A 22,374-nucleotide genomic window follows, 5' to 3' on the forward strand; every position below is an offset into this window, starting at 1 on the left:
GGTTGTGTTTGTTCCTAAGCTCCTGTTTACACCCTGGATCCTGCCTGTGTTCAGCTCCTGGTTTTGTCTCCCATGTTGATCCCCATTTGAGTTTTGGACTCGAGTTTGTGTTTGAGTTCTTTTCCTCCTTGGATGATTTTTAATTGCTTGTCTTTTATTTCCTTGCCATGGCCTTTATGCCAGTGATTTAGTAAAATAAAAAATGTTCTCTGTCCGTCTGCCTTGGGTGCCTGCATTTGGGTCATCTCCCTTGTATTCCTGGCTACCACCCTCATAACAAAGTTAGGTTATTTGGGGTCAAGTTAAGGTAAAAGGGATTACAAAGTGATAGAGAGAAAGACTTTGACACATCCAGTTTTATATCTAATGTATTTTTGGGAGAAACTATTATCGTCACTCCCAAGGCTCTTTTCTCAGTGAGGAGGTCAGAGCCTCGATGCCAAATAACTCCTCTGTACATACTGTTCATACAGATAGTTTGTTCCACATGTGTTGGCAGACTGAACTGATGGTAACACTTCAGGCATGATTCCCGTCCACCATCTGCTCCCCTTCACAGAGCAGAGATAGAGTAACCACTTGGGCTGTTGCTCTTTATTTAGAGTGTGTGTGTTAAGAGATGAAATGGTGTCAAGGATAAGAGCATAACACCTCCTTGTTGCAGGACAGTGTTGTTTACTACTGAATGATGGACAGCTCTGCATTCATTTAACATCTGTTACAACAATGACCGGAGCACTGGGTTGTGGAGAAGAGCCCTTACACACACTCTCAGGAAAAACTGTACCTTCCTTTTTGCATGGCATGTTACTGCTCATTCATAAAGACAGAGTGAGCAAATAGTGGAGCCTCAAATGGGGGCTTTTTGGGGACAGGCAAAAAGATGTGAACACACCCTGCCTCTCACCGGGTGAAAAACATTCCTGAGCGTACAGTAACAATATCGTGTTTCATTGGGAAGAGAACTACATTGCTCAATGACGTAGTAAACACAAGGTGAGGAACTCGGAAACGGAGATAAAAACCATCAAAACAAGCATGTTGAGACAGTGCAGTAGCTCAAACTCGGCTGTCACTAACATCCAGAGGCTCTTAATTTAAAAGCGTGTTTTTGTTTTCTGTGTGTGGGAGGTGTTCGCATGTGGGCGAAGATGAAGGCACAACAAGTCATTACACCTACTTTTACTCCTGTGGAAATGAGTTGTGCAAGGCAGTGTTTTTATCTCTCTTTGTGAAGATTTACTGTACTTATTAGGGCAAAGGCTAGAGGGGACGAGAGAGAGAGAGAAAAGAAAAAAACAACAGTGATCAATGCGGAGGTATGCATGCCCACGTGTTTTCAACAGATGATGTTTACATGCAATTTTGCCTGTTCAGACCACCTAGCGAGCAGTTTTCAAAGGTGAAGCTGAGGTGCAGTCAGGCCTCTCCAAAATCACAAAAGAAGAACAATCCTTTCTGTTGAGTTTTTCCACTTTCATTTTGATGGGCCTATTACCAATTCTTAGGGGCTGGTTTACGGTCTGTCAGAACTAGCTCTTAAGAAGTCTGAAATCAAAAGTGTTTATACCTGTTCCAAGCAGCCACACTGGAAGGTGGAGAGAAAACCAGCCATCACTGAGGGGGGGGGATGTGATATTGTTTAAAAAATTATATCTCTCCAGTGTTGAACTCAGTTGTTCACATGAAAAGTGAGAAACTATTGTGACAAATGAACCAAAGAGAGCTAGAGAAGCTCAGTCCTTTGCTTCTTTCTCATTTGCGCACACCAGTCACAACATGGAGTGGGTGTAAATGTTGGCTTGCCAGTTTCGGGATAGTTACAGAGAAGGTCGGGCACAGAATCCCCTTATCCCTTTATGATCATCATCAGCAGCAGGAGTGTGCCTTACATCTGGAGCCTGTGGCATGGCACAAGGGATAACAATGTTGGTTGGTTGGTCCACCACTCTGGTCCAGAAGGAAGGTTTTCATTGGAAGTTATTTGGAGAGGATTAGAGTGGGCTTTAGAGTGAAGTGTTTTGGTCAGTCGTAAAGGTCTGTTTAGTGACTGTTAATGACTTAAAAAAAAAAACTTTACATTTCAAATTAAAGATACAACAGATTTAAGTATTCTTGATAAAAGTCACACAGAGTAGCAAGTAGCTGCAAAAAACTAAACCACATTTACTGTCACATTCCCCATTGTGTATATTGGTTTCAGTCTTCAGGTTCACCGAGTCCTTTCAGTTTCTAAAGGTGTTAGATTATCTCCATTTTAAATTTAGTGTTTTTCTGTGTTTTATTGTTTCTGTTATTTCTCTACATCTCCTTTTTGTTTTTGTTTTTGTTTTTTTTACTGGTTGGATTGATGTTGTTTCTTTCAACGTTTTATCTGTTTTTCAAAGGTATGTGTCTATGTTTTTGTTTTTCTGTCTGATTTTCTTCTTTGCTGTTGTTCTTATAATACCTTGTATCTTGTTACTGTATGCCCCTTCCACCGCAAATGACTTTGTACTTCTTACTTGAAAAGTGCTCTGGAAATACAATTAATAACAAACAAAATTTTCCACTGCCCGCTGAGGGTACTTTTCATATGCTACACACAAGTGCACACACATGCTTGAGAGGTAATAACTAGAAGAACCACACATGCACGTTAACAACATGTGTGCAGATTTCTCGTGCATGACTGCATGAGTGATTATTCTGCACCATTCCCAGGCTTTCTTCTCTTGTTTTTTCCATGTTCCTGTTTTTCTATCATCTTCACTCGTGTTTACAAAGTCTGATGTGGTTTCAACCAGCTCATCACTCACGCTGGTTGTTACAACATCTGTCTGGCTTTGGTGCCAGGGCGCAGGCCCTGCCGACGCTGTGTGTTGATGTCGCAGAACAACGAAGCCCCGAGGTCATCCAGTCTGATCAAAAGAGGGTTTTAAAATGCTGTTTAGTACACTTGGGCAGGGCTAACCTGGTTGTTTTGGAAAGCAGAGCAGTATATTAAGCTGTGTTTTGTACATGTGTGTATGTGTGTGAGCCTGTGTGTGTATAAGCTAAGGAGGGCATGGAGACTCTGCTCTGTTATGAGCTGTGCAACTGAGGTGAGATATTTGTTGCAAAGGGAGCCAACTTGTTGAGTTCAGAGGGGTCCTTGTGTACCCTGCTCTGAACTCTTGCAACCTCAGTGTGTGTGTGTGTGTCTATGGGGTGGAAGGGGTGGTAGTGGTAGGTAAATGAGTGAATGAGCTAAAAAACATGCACCGGTCGACCTCGCCTGTGCCAACAGGGTGGAAAGTAATACCCCCCTTCGACCCCCACCCACACACAGACACACACACACACACAGACACACACTTTGCCCATGGTGGCCTCAACACTTATTTGCGTGGATGTGTCAGTGATAACATGCAGTACCTCCCGCTTTGAAACACCTCTTACCCTCCATAAACCCACCAGGAGAGAGCGCATATGTCTGAGTTATCGTGTTTCCTGTAGATGTTGATACAGAACTGACAGCTGCTATTTATCTCACTGTTACTTGGGCAAACAGCAAACATATGATACATACAAGACAAAAAACATAAAATTCACCTACAATTAGGACACTATAAGCGAGCAAAGAGAGGAGAAAAAAAAGAGCTTGTGTTTGTATTCATTTATTTTCTAGATCATTATATAGAAAACATTGGAAAATTTTAAACTTCTTGGTTTGGACGGGCCCCAAAATTATGTTTTGACTCCCCTAATAAGTTTCTCTATGAAAAAAGTCCAACATAACCAAAAGAGTCAACTAGGTGCAGCAAAAATGTTTATCACCACAACTAAAGGAAGAAGTAACCATAATCAACACCATTCATCATCATTCAGTTCAACCCACAAAGGGTTGTAGAATCTGGTGTCTTCCATCTAACCTCAACCAACATAACAACTAAACCTAACAAAAATAAAGCCGCGAAAACAGGACCACCGGACCCATCAAAAAAAAAACACAAAAAAAACAGAGCGTTAAATCATTCACTCACAAAACCCTAACTACTGTGACTCAGCCCTAAGGTGGAAGAGAGTGAGCTAAGGTCCCTATTGGTTTCCTCTCAATCAGTTGAACAGAATACTCCACAATATTTTTTAATTTCTACACACTGTCATTTTTTTTTCTTCAAGTTTTTTTGGGGGACAGGACAAAAAATTGTTGTTGCTGGTTAATCAGTTGGTTAAATGACAGACAATCAGTGAGTAACAATTTTAATAACTGAATTGAATTTTTCTTTAATCAAAAGCCAAAAATTCAGCAGTAACAGGTTCTCAGATGTGAGGATTTGCTAGCTTTGTAATTTTCTGTGATAGTAAGCACAACATCTTTGGGTTTTTGTCTGTTTTGAGGGGGGGGGGGGTTCTGATTGGCTTTGCCTTGGTCCCTCTATATTATGGACATGAAATGGATAAATGTGTGCTGGTTGGAAGGTTCCACACACTAAACGCATTTTAGGTTTTAAGAAATACAAAAGGTAAGTCCCTCATTGGTAAACAACGTTTTACTTCACTGTTCTGTTTAGTTTTGATGTTAGAGTTAAACTGACTATAAACCATTGGCACTGTTAACTCTGACCAACTTGATAAATATGGACCAGCGCAATTTGTTTGTCTAATCTGTTAGTACATTTAATACCACAGTGTTCAATGACCTGAGGTAGCAGGAGTGTAAAGGGAGAGACGGTCGACTGTCAACTAACAACGAAAAATGTAAATCAGTTTCTAAAGGAGGCAAGAAGCCAGTGATGCTAAAATGTGTAATTTGCTCTCTCTGACTTGTTTTTGTTAAATGTTGATATATGAACTACATGTGTACAGTGTGTGTGTGTGTACAGGTTCACTGTGCGTCCATGTCGGACGATTGTCGGGGGAGTCAGCGGGACCACAAAGTGACTGACCTCTCCACAGATGTTATTACACCGATGAGGCCGCCCATCTGATCGTTAACCCCTCACTGCGTAATCACACCAACATGTGTGTGTCTGTGTATGTGCATGTGTGTGTTTGCACTCTCCTCTGTGCCTCTCTCCATCTCTCTCCCTCTTTCCTAACTCTGTTTTTGCTACTGTATTTCATTTAACCATATCGATTTCTCCCTGAACCACCTCCTCAAGGTCTCTGACTGGAGGACTCTGATCTGCTGTAAACTTGTTGTGCTCTTTTTTGGCTCCGGACACAAAGTAGAAAAACAGGCTGTTAGTAGGAAAGAGGCGTCTCACGTCTCTGTGGCTTAGCTTTCTATAATCAGAAGAATATTTAGAGTGGTTTAACTGCTGGTAAAAGTTTCTTGTAAAAGTTGTGAGGTGTAGTTACTCTTAATAATGCATCAGTGACAGTTTATTGGGTGGTAAATATTATTTCACCGTAGCGGAAGTAATTTTCTCCAAAAGAGCACAGTAAAACTTTAATTGGCTCTGTTCAGCATTAAGTTAATCCTCTGTGGGGCCTGATTTAACTGCTGTCATTTGTGTTGAGTTACAGTGTGTAATCGTCAGTGCAAAACAAAGTGAGTTAAAGAGTTAAAAGTTCATTTTTTGTTGCCATGAAATGAAAACCAGGAGTTCAGGAAGAAAAAACGGTTACAGAGAAGAGTCTTCATGGACAAAACAATCTCAAGGTCTTTTCGATTGTATTGCATGGTCTTCATCATGATTGAGTTTGCTCCGTTGTCATAGGAACAGTAGATGTTCAAACATTATTCTGAGCTCTTTAATGGCCTCTCGTCCATGTTTGCTTAGGAGTTAAGCTAAAAGAACTCAGAGACTTTAAACATCTAATGGTTCACCACAACTGAGAAAACTTCAACTGCTGAAGAAGGCTGACCGATACAGTCAAAAGCTTTGCAACAAAGCAAGTTCATTTGTATAGCATCTGTCAACAACAAGGCAATTCAACGTGTTTTATGTAAGACCTAAAGACATTAAACATATATAAAAAAAACAATATAAAAAGACACATGTAAGAAAGTAAGTGGACCTTGAGCGGAAATTATTTTGTCAACAGCTGTTTCCAAAGCCAGAAATGAACTATGAAGCTCGACAGCTTTTCATCTTGTTTTTCTGCAAGGAAATTGAGTAAATGTAGAAGCAATCACAATGGAATAAGATAGATTGGATCAGTTATCTACTGGATAAAACATTTCAATATTTTTAATCAAGCTACTGTATCAGTCATTAATACACAAATAATAGCTGAGTTTATGTCCTAACCAAAAATACATCAATACTTTCTAGCTCTTTTGTCACCCCTGCATGAATGAAAATTACTGGTATTAGTTGCTTAGTATTACCATTAATGGTTGTACACATCAGCAGACTCAGCAGACAGTTTCTTTCCCAGGGCCATAACCATTTTGAACAGTCATATGCACTGAATGTATGACATGCTGCTCTGCCATTTTGCACATTAAGATCTCCCCTGTCTTTTTATGTTTATATTTATATTCTATATTTGTATATATTTTTACAAGTTGTATTATTGTTCTGTGTTTTTTTATGTCTGTTTTATTAACACTTTCTAAATACTTCTGTCTTTTTTTTCTTTATTTTTTCTACAGTAAATCATTTTTCATCTTTTCAGGAGCTGAGTAAAACTTGTTGGACTGGTCCTTTTTTTTTTTAAATTGACATCTTTTAATGCCTTATCAAGCTTTTGGTTCAGAAGGTCACGGGGCCAGAAAAACATTTTGTTCATGCCGCCCATTTACGGTAAAAAAACAAAAATGTCAAACTTGGAGCTGGGAGGTTTCTGTGCGTGTCCAGCAGCCTGTTTATTTGTTTGGCCTGAGCTGTGTTCTCTATTAACAGCCCATGGAGGAAGTCAGGGTCCTGCGGCCTGCTGCCTCCTGGGGAGCACAGAGTAGATGTCCGTCTGTTTATCATTAAGGGTCGATCTGTCAACATGACCTGATCAAATAACTATTACACATTTTGGCAGTTGTGTGCTAATGCGTGTGTCAGTGTGTGTTAGTGTGTGTGTGTACCTGAGCATTTGTCCTCACTTTTTGTGCAATTGGAGGAGTTTTGCCAGGGCGACTAGTAGCTTGCTGTTCCATTTGTTGGACACGTGCATGCGTGCGTGTGTGTACAGATGTTTGTCTGTTGTGTAAGATAATGCAACAGTTGCATTACATTGCAAACAAGCAGATTAATACCAACAAGGCTCTTCTGACAGAAAAAAATGAAAAAGTTTAGGCATTGATTATATCCAACTTAATCGTTTTTACTTATGGGAAATCAAAGTCAGACTTATCACTATTAACTTCATTTTACAATATCACAACTCAGAATTTCTGTCAATTTACTTTATGTTAAAGTAACTCAAATATCTGTGCTGCATCCACTGGAATGGGTTTGGTTTCCTTTTGCTCATTTATTTTTTATTTTATCATTTTTAATTCATCCTTTTTTTGGTCATAAAGGCAGCAGGTTGAGTAAGTAAGTCCAGACATCCCCCTCCTCAAGAAACCTTTTCCAGCTCCTCTTGAAGGATCCTGAGGCATTACCTTCCAGGCCATATGAGATATATCTGGATATACCCTGGGGCCTCTTACCAGTTAGATGTGCCTGTAAAACCTCCAGAGGAAAGGGCCCAGGAGGCATCCTGATCAGATTCCAAAACCACCTTAACTAGCTCCTTTCAACATGAAGGAGCAGTGACTCTACTCTGAGCTCCCTCCAGATGTCTGAGCTGACTGGTAAATCAAAAGCTTTGGCTCATCTCCGTCTTCACCACAATGGTCTCATACAGCTTCTGACCAATCTGTTTGTGAATCTAATGCTCCATTTTACCCTCACTCATGTACGAGACCCCAAGATACTTTAACTTTTTCACTGGCTTGCTCAGAGTGAGCACCTGGTAGAGAACCATGGATTCAAAGAGCAGAGAAGCAATTCTGAGTTTCCCAAACTGGATCGAATCCCCTATGAAAAGTTAGATTACTTCTGCTATTATCTGGCACTATAAATAAAACTGATTTGACTTGACTCTCGACAAAAGTAGCTTCCAGCTTGACCCAACAGACCAGCTACTGTTGACTCTGATGAAGCTGAGGCTTTATCTGCTCCAGGATGGCTTGGCTGAAAGATTTAGTGTGTCCCAGAGCGTCGTTAGCCAAGTGTTGAGCTACTGGATTGACCTCATGGAAGAAAATATGAAGGAATACATTCCTTGGCTTCCAAGGGAAACTGTCCGTACTACAATACCCTAGTGCATTGAGGAGCACCACCCAGGCACAACATGCATCATAGGCTGTGACCCCCCCACTTCAAAAGGCCAGGAATCTGTGTTTCTGGGCAGAGTCTTTTAACCGCTACTGTGCCTAATGTCCCATGGCCTAATAATGTTCATCCCCCATCTTATGGGGGTAGGAGAAGTGACAAATTCATTATATCATTACACCAGCACAAGGAGGATTGTTAATGTGAGAGCTCACGTGAAGTGGATTATAAGCAGACTAAAAGAACAGGTTGTGCCACCCAACCTTGCACCAAAATTGGATCAAATTCCGAGAATTTGTGCTGCCCTGTAGGGTTGTAGCCAACCAAGGAAAATGTTGCTCTACTGAAATCGCGTTCTTCAACCAATCCATTGGTCTTGGGGAAAAAATTAAATCTGCATGTTGTCTCTAGATTAAGTGAACAGTGTAGAAAAAGTATGCTACCGTGTATTATCCATGTCAGCTAATTTACCACAAACTAACCGCTTTACCCTCCTAATTTAACAGAATTTTCCATGATGAAAACATGAGCTTTATTTCATTGTTTACAATTCTTCTTAAAATCTACTTTGATTTGTCCTTCACATTTATGTGACAAATACACAAAAAATGGTAATCATTTGTCACATTAAAAACACTTTCACTTCTTGTTCACTCATAGACCCTTACCTTTTCACAACAGTTTAACACTTATTGTTGTTAAGATTTTTATTATTGCATTTGTTTCCATGTTTATGCAGCTCACTAGGCTTCTACCATCCTTGCTACTTCTTCTGTGAGCCTGTTTTTCTTTCTATTAAACAGTTTTGGGGGGTTTTCCTCATCCCAGTGTCCTCCTCATGAGAATTTTAGAACTTTTTAATACTGTAAACTTTCTTCATTGCTATGTACATACTTTGTTCTTCATTGTGATCACAAGACGTGTTCTTGGAATATCTGTAAAAATAGAGTGTGAAAACAGTTTTTTTCCCTCTTGAGATAATATCACATAGTGTACACATGCTGTGTGTTGACTCTCAAGGCTTTTAACAGTACAAACCTTGATATGTTTGTCCCCTCAGCCTCTTCAACAACTGACACAGATTCACTATTGCCATCTTGTTTGGCTTTTTCAGAGGTGCTGAACTCAAAGCCTTTGACAGGCAGATAGAACACACAAAAACACTGCCAAGTGTTATAACACAGGAAGGAGTAACTTTACCTTTGGTTTCTCAATCACACTCTTTGCTTTGGAGAGCTGCCAAGTGTCATTCACCTGAAATGTGTGTAGAGATGAACTCAAAACAAGTGTCATGTGTTGGTTTTGTGGGTACAGGGATGTGAAGAATGGGGTTATGGAAGATCAGAGAGATGCAGTTGAGATGCACTGAGTGAAGATTTCTGCCCATGGACAAAATAATAACATTTCATACAGTTATTATTTACATAAAACAGATAAAATGAGTTTAAAATTAAAAAATAAATAAATAAAACAAAAACATTTATGTGCTCCTGCAGAAATATTGTAATTAAATTAGGAAAATACTTAGGAAATATTCTATATTTCCACAGACATGTTGACTTGATTTAAAGGAAAAGTTCAAGATTTTAGGAAACATGCTTACTTGTGTTCTTGCTGAGAGAAGCTTAGCACAAAAGAAAAAACAAACACACTTCATTATCTTATCTTATCTTATCTTATATCTTATCTTATCTTAGAAATCTCTTGTGTGAAACCAACCAAACTGTCAAACCTGAGCAGAGAGTAGTGTGTTTGTGTAGGATCCCATAACTAATAGTAACAGGCTGATTGAGAAAAATAAGTTTACAGGGACTTTAACGTGAAAACAACAACATTAAATCCTCATTTGGAAGTACAGATAAAACATTTATTACAAGCCTGATTGGATCCATTCAGAGTTTTTTCCACATGGTAGTAAATAAGGTAATATACTGTGACATAGTTATGTTGTTTCAATGGAGCCAGCGGCCCTCTGTCCTGCTGAGTGAGTTGTTGACTGGTCTTCTGCTGGTTGACACACGTGGGATAGGTATGTGTGTGTGTGGGTCTGTGTGTGTTCCACAGTTATAGCCCATGGGGCACTTTGAAAGGTTGGTCACTTGATTCTCAAAAAAAAAAAAAAAGAACTGTACTGGAAATGTTCTGCAAAGGTGACAAAAAACAGAGGCAGTGGTGGAAAAAAGTATTCAGATAATTCATTTCACTCAGAGTTGCAATGCCACAGTTACACAATGTGACTTAAGTAAAAATACAGAAGGATTATCACTGCAAATGTACTTTAAGTGTCAAAAGTAAAAGCACTTACTGGCTCCTGTCATTGTTTTATTATTGTATTATAGGATCAAACTTATTATTGATACATGTAACTTAACCAACCAGATGACTAGATGAGGCTAATCGTTACTGCTCAATATACTGCTGTGTATTATAATGTAAATCTAAATGTAAGATAACACAATGTATTTTATGAAATATAAAAATTATGTATCAGAAATCATGGTACTGGATTATTTTTACTGATGCATAAACGTGTAAGATTGCAAAGTCTCAAAATTCATGGATTACATTCATGATATATTAAAAAAATATTTAAAACACATATTAACAATAACTGCATTAGCGAAATTATGTTCATCATCACTTCTTACACTCAAAAACAAGTTGTGGTTATTGCTTTTTTTTATATTAAACAGAGCATTGCAATATTTCAGGGTTCCAAGAATCACAGCAAAAGAAAATGAAGATTTTTTTCAGACAACACAAATATAGCTTTACTGCCTCCGTGTGGCACTAAAGTAAATTGGCCAGGATATTTTTTTCAGTTCATGTTTATGTGACAGAAACCAGCCACCAAGCGTCTTTTATTATGAGCTACAAAATTTGGAATTTCCTGCAGGGCCTTTGCACATTATAAAGTAATTTTCTGTTTCTATTAAGACTAAGATGCTTTAAAAAAAAAAACAAAAAAAAAAAAAAAACAAAAAAAAAAAACTTAACGCTAGGTGTTCAAACCCCTGTGTAATGTTCTGTGTCTTTCTCTGATGTTTGTGTACCTCATTCAAACACTTCTGTTTCTTTCCAACACTCCAATCCTGTACTGTAAATGCTGTGAATAATACTGTAGAAACTATTAACTACTTAGATAAAGGGTGCCCTCTGCTGTTTATTATTTACAATCAACAGCCTTGTACATGTAAGACATGTAGTTATCATACTTTTAAAAGTAACATTTTGGGCTTAAGTGAAAGATACAAGTAAAAACCCTTCACTTACTCCATCTCACAAAGTTAAGAATAAAAAGCTATCAGCTTCTTTTGACTTAAAAATGCTTAAGTTGGTCAAGAATAGATCCTTGATGACCGCAGTACAGAAACATAGGAGTTATTGTTAATGCTGTTAGTTACACCTGTGGAATTATGACCAATGGCATTACTTGTCCACAGGCAATGTTTCCTATGTAATGGTGTGACAGTACACTCATTATATATTGTGTAGAATTTGCAGGCATGATGAGAGAGTCATTAGAAGGAGCAGGGTAACACCTAGTCTCTGGACTATGTGGGTGTGTGGAGACGATTGACATCTATCTTACTTTTCCATTAGTATCGTTGCATGTGAAGTCATTATTATTGGTTCTTTAAGTTTCTACTTCCAGCATAGCTAAACCTGTGTGGGTGTACAGGATCTTTGTCATGTTGCAATCAGTGCACTTCAACGTTAGTCAGGGGTTCATGAGATACGGCAAAGCACACAGCTCTGTAAAACCCTTCAGACTGGGTTTATTTCTTGCGTGTTTTTGAGTGCAAAAAAAGTTGAATGTTCTCAGCATCATTTGTGAAATAAAACCACAGCGGTTGAAAGTAGTAGACCAATCAACAGGTCTTCCATATAGTACAAGTAAAAGACTTTGACTGTGTTCTCAAAAAGGAGTGTTTGTGAGACATAGCTTACAAACAATGGTTTCAGTCAAGTATTGGCACTGTAAAGCTTAAACAACTTATAAAGAAGAACAGAACATCAGATTATTTCAGATCTACAGTTGTTTTTCCATTCTCAAAACTGTGACATTGGCCAGTGTTACAACCCACAATGGAGCCTCTGTTCTAGTGTGTTGGAGGTCGTGACAGAACCCCAGTTTCTCATATAGGGCCACAGCGGCCATCTGGGTGGAGCTGGTCTCCAGCACCACCTTGGAGAAGCCTCGTTCCTTACAGAAGTCAACCACGATCTGAGTCATCTTGAAGCCCAGGCCCACCCGTCTGCACAATGGGGAGATGATCATTCTGAACAGTTCTCCATACTTTTCTTTCCCACTTTGTTTGGCCATCACAGCCACCATACCCATGATCTGCACCCTCCCATCAACCTCAGCCTCAGCCACCCAGAAACAGTCATCCGGTCTGCTCAGATAGTTCCCAGGGATGTCCTGCATGTCTGTCCGGAGTCTCTCCCTGACGTAGCCGGCGTATAGTTCATAACAGCAGAAGTAAACAAGGCCCACCCACACTCCTGGCAACACCACAGCCCCTAACACAGAGCCGAGGAGGTAGCCAGCCACACACAGAGCCAAGGTGATGGCCAGGTAGAGAGGACTGGTCATGGCATTGTAAAAACATGGACGGATGTGCTCCTGGATGCCGATGCGGAACAGAGTGAGAACTGTGTCCTTGTCTGCAGGACGGTATCGGCGGATCACCAGCTGCATGACCACAAGGGACTAGAGGGAAATCAAAAAAAATAATCATGTGAAATGTTTGTTGATCTCAAGGTAAATGCCCCAGTATAAGCTCTTTAGGCCTACAGCTACCTATTTTCAGTATCAGCATCTCTGCTGATTACTTTCTCATTTAATTTCCTCTATGAAATGTTCAAAAATATTGAAAATTTCCCAGATTCCAAGAGTTTGAGATGCTGTCTTCAAATTCCTTTGACAATTCCAGTGACAAAGCAATGCAGCAAATCCTGCAAATCTGTCTGTGTGATCATTACACAAGTGATAATAAGGACCAAAGAATGACAGATAGCAATGAAAACCAAAGGGGATCAATATTTACCAAGTGCAGGAATTTACTGACCTTTACATCTCATTTTTTGTCACTACTTCTTGAATGTGCATAACAATAATTTATCATGAAACACAATTGACAACAATATAGATTTTAACATCAGAGACCTGGAACAGTAGCAGTGGTGGTTTCCACATACAAAAGCATTTTTTTTATATATATATCTTGACCAGACACTAGTGAGCATCATAATTTTTAACACAGTTAATGTTAAGGTGTCCGCTCTGATGAAGTGAACCTTAACATAAGCTTTACATTTAATACAGGCCTGAAATGACCCTCATGTGTGAAGCCTAATACCAGAAACCCCCCTGTAACTTTGTGCAAACTCAACTTAAATGCCGCATGAGTGATTCTGTCTGCTGGCTACATTATGATATCATATTTCATTTTAATGAAAACTTACGCTTTCTTACATTACTCTGGCAATTTGTGGAAATAAAGGTCCTTTCCGACGAACAGCACAGTCCAACCACAGCGGCTCAAATGATGTGAACCTGACTGAGAGTTGAAACGTTGGGACAGAGGCGAAGGAGAAACATTAACACAAGCTAGACCTGATCTTTTAAAGACTTCCCGTTTTACTTTTATGCTCGGTCGAAGTACAGGGGGGAAAGCAGTTAACGATAAAGCTATTGACAGAGTCTGAGTCTGTGCAGCAACGTTAATAATTCTGCGGAAGCAGTGTAAAATCGCTGACCCACATATTCAACTCTGCTGAAAAGAAAAATATAATCCCACATTCCAGAAATCACAGCCTCCGTGATCTGTGACACCGGATGCAGTTGGGTGTAGCCCAACGAGAGTTGGAAAGTTCATTCAGTTCTCTCAACTCGCAGAATGAGTCGCGCGTTTGGTCGTAAATGAGTAATTTCTCAATAAACCTGCAGGATTTATGCAGAAAGTGACAGCTTTCAGTTGAAGTTTGCACCTGCAGTGGCATGCATAGGTGGAGGGTATGACCAGTCAAGGAGGAATGACCAATAATAGGGCCAATAAAGGCCAATGACGGAAAACATGCAAAAGATTTCAGAGAAAAAAAAACTTAATTTCATAGTAAATGACGATCAGGATCTGCCCCGAAGTTTAATGGATTCTTTCCAGGCCCCTTTGCCATCGCGCCATCAAGTTCGGTTCAAATTCTGTGCTTTTTGCGTAACCCTGCTGGCAAATAAATCAACAATTGAACAGACACGGGTGAAAAGATAACCTGCTTGTCGGAGGTAACTAAAAGACATCTACTCAGCCACCCGGACCCCTGAATCCCAGCACATCACAGATTTAGTTCAGAGAGTCATTTATGACGGATGTTTGGATCGGTGGTGGCTACTTCAGCCGACTGGAGAAATAGTCGACCAACTAGATCTTTGCAGGTAAGATTAAATATGGGGACGTGTCTTTCTATCCACAGTTACATCCATGAAAAATAGCAATATGCAGTGGGTTTATGGGTGGAAGAAAATGGTGGGGTCACAACTACCAGAAAATTACATAATTTTACAATTTGGCATAACGTGCTATTTTACGTTTTCCAAACATAATGTGCCTGAGCACATATTGGTTCTCATCAAATGAATGCTGGTAATTTCCCCGTCTGTACGCTCTATTTGAGAAGCTCTGCTGAGTAAGCTAAATCTGTCTCTGCTGCTCCCACATCTGGTACCACTTCATGTTCAATCTGCCATTACTTTTACCAGTGGTTTGGTTTCTAACAGCAGGTGGGCACAGAGGTGTTTCATCTCAAGTTTTACTTAAAAAGGCAGAATGTCAAATGTGGGCTGTAGAAGATAATCCACTTCATTCATGGTGACAGTGATTGCTTTCACACTAACGTCTGGCAGCTGCAAACAAATGACACCAGTATCCTGCCAATATCTCAATCAATCAATCAATAAATACATAAATAAATAGCAGTGTGGCAACATAAAGTTGTGTCCACCTGGCAGCAGATTCGTGCCATTAGCTTTCATTGCCAAAGACTTTAGGCATGTGTATTTTTGTTCTCCCACATTCAGGGCACTTGACAATGTGAGCACAGACCTATCCCTTTATAGCCTCTAGAGCCAGGCACAGTTTAAAAACACCCTTTTCTGATATATCTAGGCTATTTAGGCAACAACCAAGGGTTAGTCATCAGCTGTAATGTGCTTTGACTGCAGGCACTCACGGGAGGGAAATTTTGTTTTTCTTACATCCCTGTAGTAACAATAAATCTAGCAGAACTGTCTTTCTAAAAAGATTACCATTTGTAATCTCATACTGGAATCATTTTGTGGATAGCTTGGCCTCGAAAAAGGCTTGGCTCTCACCGGCCTCATCTGATAGCAAGTTTCTTTCAAACTAATTCATAGAGTTTACACAGCTAAGATATATTTTTAAAACTTCAGAAAAAATGTTGGTATAAATTTGCTCATTTTGTTGTAACTCTCCTGAAACAGCTGTTCATTAATTTTGCAAGAATGTTTTTTATTTTGTAAGAATCTCTTGGAAAACATCCATATTTTCATCAATAGCCATTTTTATGAAATGTCTTTAATATTTTGGAAACATGTGTTGTATTACATCCTAGATGACCAAATATTAATTCTCAACTGTATAGAACTGATCTTAATTAATTTTAATTTGACTGGCTAAATTTAATATTAATAAATGAAAATTTACATTAAATTTACATTTACATACAAAGGAGGTGAAACAGTAGACTTGAAACTACTTCTTTAATAGAACACATTTCGGGAAGTACACTTGGCGACATTTTACTCAGTCAGATGAGAACATTCATGATCTTGTGCAACTAATACAAAGATGATACATTATACAGAGAGTATTTAGTATTATCTTAGCTGTCAGCAAAGGAAACTGTACAGAAAACTGCAGATAGGAAGTAAATACTCACAAAATATATGTAGAAAACAAAATGCAAACAATAGAGCTCTGTAGACAGTTTAAAAGTTAAAAAAAAAAACAAAACAAAAACAAAGGCATCAACTATCACAGAACTAACCACAAACAAAAAATAGACAACTAGAGATAGACAAGACTGTTTAGAACAAAGAAACACACAAACAAGGAAATCTGCCTTCACATATTTCTGGCCACACTGTTACTGCTGAGATTGTCCGTCGTCTGGCTTGACTGAGATGCTTGATTTTCTTCACCACATGCAATACACTGTCTCCAGATCTTCAGGTATGCAGCTCTAATCTTTTGTATTTTGAACGCATACACAACTGGGTTTACAGCTGAGTTAGCATGAGAAAGCAGAATGCCAACATAGAAAACTATACCTGGAACAGCCTCCACCCCTCTAAAGTAAGCAATGCAGTTCATTATGTGTAGAGGGAGCCAGGACAGGGCAAACAGGGCCAGTATCAGGGACAGGGATCCTGCCAGCTGCTTCTCTTTCATTAGGTAATTCTGAGATTTTTTTTGGGCACCACTGCCTGGTTTCTCTCTGAGGGATCCTCGAATGGTACAGAATACACAGCAGTACAATACAGTCATAATCACCAGAGGTATCAAAGTGCAGAGAAAAAACATGAAGTAAACCAGGTATGACATGGGGATCACAGTTACAAACCGGCAGACAATGGTAGAGTTGACTGACTCAGACCAGGCTTCATGGTTGTACCACCCAAACATGGGAGCAAAGCTTAGTGGTACTGCAACAAACCAACATGCTGCTACCACAAGCCATGAATGTCTCCGTCTTAGAGTCCTTTTGTACCTATAGATAAGAGCAGTAATTACTAGTATCCTGAACAGTTACTTATGTATTTGTGTTTGCTACTACAGTCACAAAATAAATAATGTATATATTTATATATACAATGCATGTATTTAGCATAGGACGAAACTGAATCCCTCGCCACATCAGTGCTGCTTTTATCTCAGTAAACATTAGTATGTCTAAACAACCATACCTGAGAGGGATAAACACCCGGAGGTAGCGGTCCACTGCAATGGCCATCAGAGACAAAATTGAGACCAAAGCCAACAGCATGATCACACAGCTGATGAAGAGACAACCGTGAAATGAAGCCTCCACTCGTCCATCCACCACCACAGCCAATGGTATGGCTACACAGCCAACCATAAAGTCAGCAACAGCCAGAGAGATGATAAGGCTAAAGGTGGGCAGGTGGATGCATTTACTGGTCCACAGAGCCAAAATAACCAGCATGTTACCCAAACAGCAGCTAATAGCAATGAGCACCTCCAACAAAGTGTAGATCACTTCACCCACACTCATTGTGTTTCCGTTCTGGCTAATGTTTGATGGTTGTTGTTGTAGGTCTGAGTGTAGTATGAATATGCTGTGCTCTTTTGAACATGCTGTGCTCTTGTGGAAGGAAGAGGAAGTCCACAGCCATTTAGCATTTTTTTAGAAAAAAATAAAGCACGTTCTCAGTATGTGTAGAGCCGAGAGTCTAAAAAAATTCTAACCATAGGCCATTGCAGTGTTTTTTTTAGTTACTAAAAAACAAGCGGCAACACCAAGCTATCTCTAAGACAAAAGAACCCACAAAACCACATCCTTGATGAAAGGTATACCACCAAACAAACCTCTGATGCAGTTTTATGCAGATCAGCATTTCAAATTCTGTTTCATATTTAGGTGTGAAATTGCATTTCTGTTCAATCAGGCTACCTCCTGTGCAAGCTCTGTCAGTGGAGACATAGCAAGACAAATGTTGAATGTTGTATGTGTATGCTGCATTGGTACTTTCTAATAAGGCATCCTTTTTAAAGAATTCATAATAATTAATAAATTACACAAATGCATTCAATTCCGTTCCTCAGAACAACATTTGCTCTGTATCTTTAGGTAACTTCACAGGAAGACCTCACAAATCTTTTTCTTTCTTTATTGGTTTATTGACTAATAGATTTATTTATTTATTTATTTACTTCACTGCCCTACTTCCGTGTCTCTGTCCATCTGTCTGTCTGTTGTGTGTGTAATGTGGGACACAGGCAGACACATGTAGACATGTGCATGCACGCAAGCACACACACGCACACATACACACACACACACACACACACACACACACACACACACACACACACACACACACACACACACACACACACACACACACACACACACACACACAATGCAAACACACACAAACCATTTCAACATCTGGACCAAAATCCATTTATTAATGACTTACCATCTACATTGAATTTATGGACTGCTGTACAAAGCATCACTAATTCATTAATTATGTGTAACTTTTGACATAGCACCAGAATCTAATCAACCTTCTATGCTCGTCTATACACCATACTGGTAAGATATTATACAAAATTCCACAGATGTTTTCCACAAATAACACTGCAGTTATTTGAAATACATATCAGCCTGAAAAAAAACTACTGATGAGTGATGATCATTGTGATATTACGTTTTATTGCAAATCATGTAAAGTTCCAAGAAACTGCAAGGTAGTTCAGCAATAAAACCTTTTCTTTTTTCTGGCCGTTAGGGGGCAGTGGAAACAAGTTGTGAACACAGCATTTACACACCATGACCTTAAAAGTGGATCCAGGAAATAACAATATGTAAGCAGACAATTTCTTATTTATACATTCAGCATTTGCAGAGTAACATTATCGTTCATTTGGAGTCTTTTCTGTATAGGCTTATATTTTGGAAATCTGTGCCACTCAAGTGCTTGCTGGTCAACCTCGGGGGGGCAGGACCAGTTTGAGCATATACCTTATGGAGTGAGGTTATTTGGGAAAGCAAGGACATTTTGGTCAGTCCTCACAACTTTAAAGGGCTGCTTGAGGGTTAAGACCTAGTTTTAGGTGATGAATGTTTACAGTAGAATCAGTGAACCATTATAAAGTATGACTTCGATAGTAGCAGCGTCTACAGTTACTATGAGGAGCTGTAGGGGAGGAATGATGGTGGAGGTGGAACTGTGTTGTGTTTTCTAATTTCTTCATACAGTTAATAAAATGACATGTCTTTCAGATGGACTGCAATGAAATTTTGATCCTCAGAGGATTAATCACACTGACTTTGGTGATGCATGTGCTTTAATGTTAAGCACACTGAGTTTACCTGTAATGTTAGTGATTGCCTGGCTTTTCTGTTTCTCTCATCCACTGAAGCGTTTCAACATCTACGAGATGGACTGGCATCAGTTTTTGTAAAGACATTTGTATTTCCCCGGCAAATTAAAACTTACTTCTTTGTTTTCTTATATTTTTCTGGAGCTGTTTAACTAACATTATTTTTCCATCTGTGAGCAGCTCCTCCATTTCATTTGTGTTTGTCATTGTGTGAGAATAGTATGCATCAACAGCATTTAGTATGCATACTATGTGATTTGAATATATATATATTTTGTCACCTTTTCAGTGTGAGTACACTACATACTCAAAACCTCCATAGAATTAGTCTCAAGTATCGATTTGGGACACACTGTGTGACTTTTTTGAACAAATTTGGAAGAAATGACCCTGAAAGTACAAACACCATACTCTTCCGAAAATGCAAAATAGAAAAGAAATACAATAGCTCAAAAACCCTTGCTCCCTGTCCTCCAGTTTAGGAACTGTGGTGCTTTCATGCAAGTTTGTTTGATGTGTAAACATAAAGGTTCACTGGAAATGCTAACATTCAATGTTAACATTCAGCTTAGTTGGCACTGTATCCTCTCAAAGAGGGGTGGGAAGATGTAGCATTAAAATAATTGGTCAGTGATATCAATATAAGACAGACCTGAGAGACACAGGGGAATCAGAGCCACGATGAAGACTCTGTGTTTTGCAGTCGTTCTGCTGAGTCTCACCTCAGTGTGCCAGCCTGCGTCGCTGGCCTGTGACTCATTGCTGAAGAAAGAGGACAAAAGTCCAGATGTAAGTCTCCCTCCACATTTGTAACTAACATTGTATTTTGGTAGCAGCATTATCAGACAAAACTAAACTGAATCTGCTGAAACTGTTTGTGCCGTTTCCTTTTCCTGAAATGTCCTGTGGGAAAAACAATTCACATAAAACGTTTACAAAATCAAAATACATAAATCAACGAAATTTCCCTCCTCTGTTATTTCAGTTGTCAGGGAGATGGTACCTTGTAGCCATGTCCTCTGACATGTGTGTGATTCCACTGATAAGTGCTTTTATCTGGCCAAGTGTTGCAGTGGACGTCACCTCAAAGGATACACCAAATGTCTACGAGGGCAAGTACAGCGTGAAAATGTAAGAAATCATTTAGTTTTTGCTTGTAACTTTCAAGTATTTGTGCATCCTACATCATCTTGTCCTGTCCAGCGGTTCTTTCACTTGCTAAATCTTTTTAAAAATCTTTGGCAGGTATGGACTTTGCACCACTGAACCTGAACCGTTTTTCTATGGGAACAACAGCATTTTCGATGTTGACAGCAACAGTAAGAGTTTTGTTTGGTACTCTGTGTGCACTGATGTTTAATTCTGAGGTCACAGAATTTAGAGAATATGCAAAGGTGGAAAAAATTCACAGAAGACATAATAATGTGAGGACCAGTTTGAGCATAGGCCTTTGAGCATAGATTGTGCTAAATATGTGGCGCAGTTCAGCTGTCTCATAGGCTGTGAAATAATTTGTAGGACACTGTAAAACAGAAGTTGCATTTTATGTATTATGTATTTATGTAATATTTTGTATTTCATGTTTTTTTCATGCTCTTGTCATATTTTCTGATGTAATGCAACGTAAAACATTCAGTGTGTTGTTATTATCCACACTCCTCTAATGTTTCCTACAGATGCCCCAACTGGCGAGCCAGATGTGATGCTGCATAGTTCGTGTCCTGACTGCTACGTCATAAAGGGGGATGATGTTGTTGAGACACTGATGCTTTTCAGTAAGGAAAACAGAAGGATAAAGTCAGAAAATATGTGCTCATACTTACAACAGTGAAATACAGTAGCTTAATGTTTTCCATTTGGAGTTACTTCTAGAAAACCATAATCTATAATCCAGACATTTTAAAAATAATTATATGATGAAGTGAAATATGGCTGCATCAAACAAGCATGTAATGTAAATATGTAAAATTCAGTGTGCATGCGCAGTAGTGTGGGTTAAACTGATATGCACTGTAGACATTGCAAGACATAATATGACAAGACTTTCATTTTAAACGTGTCACCTGTTCAACAGGTAGGAGACAGACTGTCACTGCTGCTGAGCTGAAGGAGTTTGAGACACAGGCAGATTGTCTTGGCTGGTACAAACCGCAGCTCCTAAGCACAGATCATGGTGAGACTTGGAAAAAAAACCGTTTTGTTCATGTACAGTAATGTGTCTATACGGTAAGTATATGAAGTGTAGTGGGGCTGTACTGTAACAGTGTGTGATGGATGTCAGGTCATTGTTTTTCTAATTTGCTTTTCTGTTCTCTGCACAGATTTTGAAAACTGTTCGTCACTTGACGATGACAGTGATTTGGACACTTCAGGACTGTCACAAAAATTTCTTAAAAGACTGAAAAACACGTATTCAGTCCCGCTAAACTGTCTTGCAGGGAGATTTTTTTACTACTACCACTCTGCCTCTGAATGGGCCAAGCAAACATGGGCTAGCTTGTAGTGAATGCACAAGGGTATGGCTATAATAAATATTCACTCACACCAATCATGTTTATGCGAAGTGGTGTAGCCCTTCTTAAGATTCCAAGGTTCGAAGGGAATCAATCAGTGTTTGATTTACTGTTTCAAATGTATAGACTTTCAAACCTAACAAGACCCTTTCTTTTGAGTGACATTGTAATCAGCTGTTCCAGAATCAAATGATCAGAAATGTGCCTTTGAACATTTTAATAAAATTCATATAAATTATTATAATATCTATTAATAATCTTTGCTGGTGTCTTGTAAATATGGTCTCTATGACTGTATTATTTTGCTAATAAACACCACTTTGACAAGATAGCGTGGACTTTGTCTTTACATTGACCCAAAATACTTTTTTTACGTACTCTAAATGATCTTGGTGATTGGTTCATGTCATTTTCAGAAAGGTTTTTGGCACTTAGCTTGTCCATCAGGAATGGATTAAACAGTTTATCTGGTCT

At 39.1% G+C, this 22,374-nt stretch overlaps 3 protein-coding genes across 4 annotated transcripts; 1 reads left to right on the forward strand and 2 right to left on the reverse strand.

The window, feature by feature from the left end:
• Nucleotides 1-10,470: 10,470 nt before the first annotated feature.
• Nucleotides 10,471-14,039, reverse strand: nat8l2 (N-acetyltransferase 8-like 2). 2 transcript variants are annotated; one of them, XM_041034348.1, is made up of 3 exons: nucleotides 13,714-14,039; nucleotides 12,101-12,948; nucleotides 10,471-11,814 (listed from the first exon to the last, which is right to left on the reverse strand). In XM_041034348.1, the coding sequence occupies exon 2, from the start codon at nucleotides 12,934-12,936 to the stop codon at nucleotides 12,265-12,267; it is 672 nt and encodes a 223-aa protein (XP_040890282.1). In that variant the 5' UTR covers nucleotides 12,937-12,948; nucleotides 13,714-14,039; the 3' UTR covers nucleotides 10,471-11,814; nucleotides 12,101-12,264. The 2 variants fall into 2 exon arrangements, with proteins under 2 accessions (XP_040890282.1, XP_040890284.1); XM_041034350.1 differs by having other exon boundaries at nucleotides 13,704-14,039.
• Nucleotides 14,040-14,340: 301 nt separating this feature from the next.
• On the reverse strand, nucleotides 14,341-17,728 carry LOC121179815 (adenosine receptor A3-like). Its single transcript, XM_041034868.1, has 2 exons — nucleotides 17,221-17,728; nucleotides 14,341-17,024 (listed from the first exon to the last, which is right to left on the reverse strand). The coding sequence occupies exons 1-2, from the start codon at nucleotides 17,547-17,549 to the stop codon at nucleotides 16,379-16,381; spliced, it is 975 nt and encodes a 324-aa protein (XP_040890802.1). The 5' UTR covers nucleotides 17,550-17,728; the 3' UTR covers nucleotides 14,341-16,378.
• Nucleotides 17,729-20,020: 2,292 nt separating this feature from the next.
• Nucleotides 20,021-22,229, forward strand: LOC121179816. The gene is made up of 6 exons (XM_041034869.1): nucleotides 20,021-20,176; nucleotides 20,373-20,518; nucleotides 20,633-20,706; nucleotides 21,064-21,162; nucleotides 21,462-21,560; nucleotides 21,709-22,229. Exons 1-6 carry the CDS (start codon nucleotides 20,069-20,071, stop codon nucleotides 21,888-21,890), a joined length of 708 nt encoding a protein of 235 aa, XP_040890803.1. The 5' UTR covers nucleotides 20,021-20,068; the 3' UTR covers nucleotides 21,891-22,229.
• The last annotated feature ends 145 nt before the right edge of the window (nucleotides 22,230-22,374 follow it).

Source organism: Toxotes jaculatrix, chromosome 3 (assembly GCF_017976425.1).
Source record: "Toxotes jaculatrix isolate fToxJac2 chromosome 3, fToxJac2.pri, whole genome shotgun sequence".
Lineage (NCBI taxonomy): Eukaryota > Metazoa > Chordata > Actinopteri > Toxotidae > Toxotes > Toxotes jaculatrix.

Excerpts from the sequence above, each read along its gene's own strand:
- LOC121179815 (XM_041034868.1), bottom strand. The coding sequence starts at position 17,549 with ATGAGTGTGGGTGAAGTGATCTACACTTTGTTGGAGGTGCTCATTGCT. Across the intron at positions 17,025-17,220 it reads CGGGTGTTTATCCCTCTCAG|GTACAAAAGGACTCTAAGAC; the intron begins GTATGGTTGTTT and ends TCTTATCTATAG.
- LOC121179816 (XM_041034869.1), top strand. The coding sequence starts at position 20,069 with ATGAAGACTCTGTGTTTTGCAGTCGTTCTGCTGAGTCTCACCTCAGTG. Across the intron at positions 21,163-21,461 it reads TGAGACACTGATGCTTTTCA|GTAGGAGACAGACTGTCACT; the intron begins GTAAGGAAAACA and ends CCTGTTCAACAG. Across the intron at positions 21,561-21,708 it reads GCTCCTAAGCACAGATCATG|ATTTTGAAAACTGTTCGTCA; the intron begins GTGAGACTTGGA and ends TTCTCTGCACAG.
- nat8l2 (XM_041034348.1), bottom strand. The coding sequence starts at position 12,936 with ATGCAGCTGGTGATCCGCCGATACCGTCCTGCAGACAAGGACACAGTT.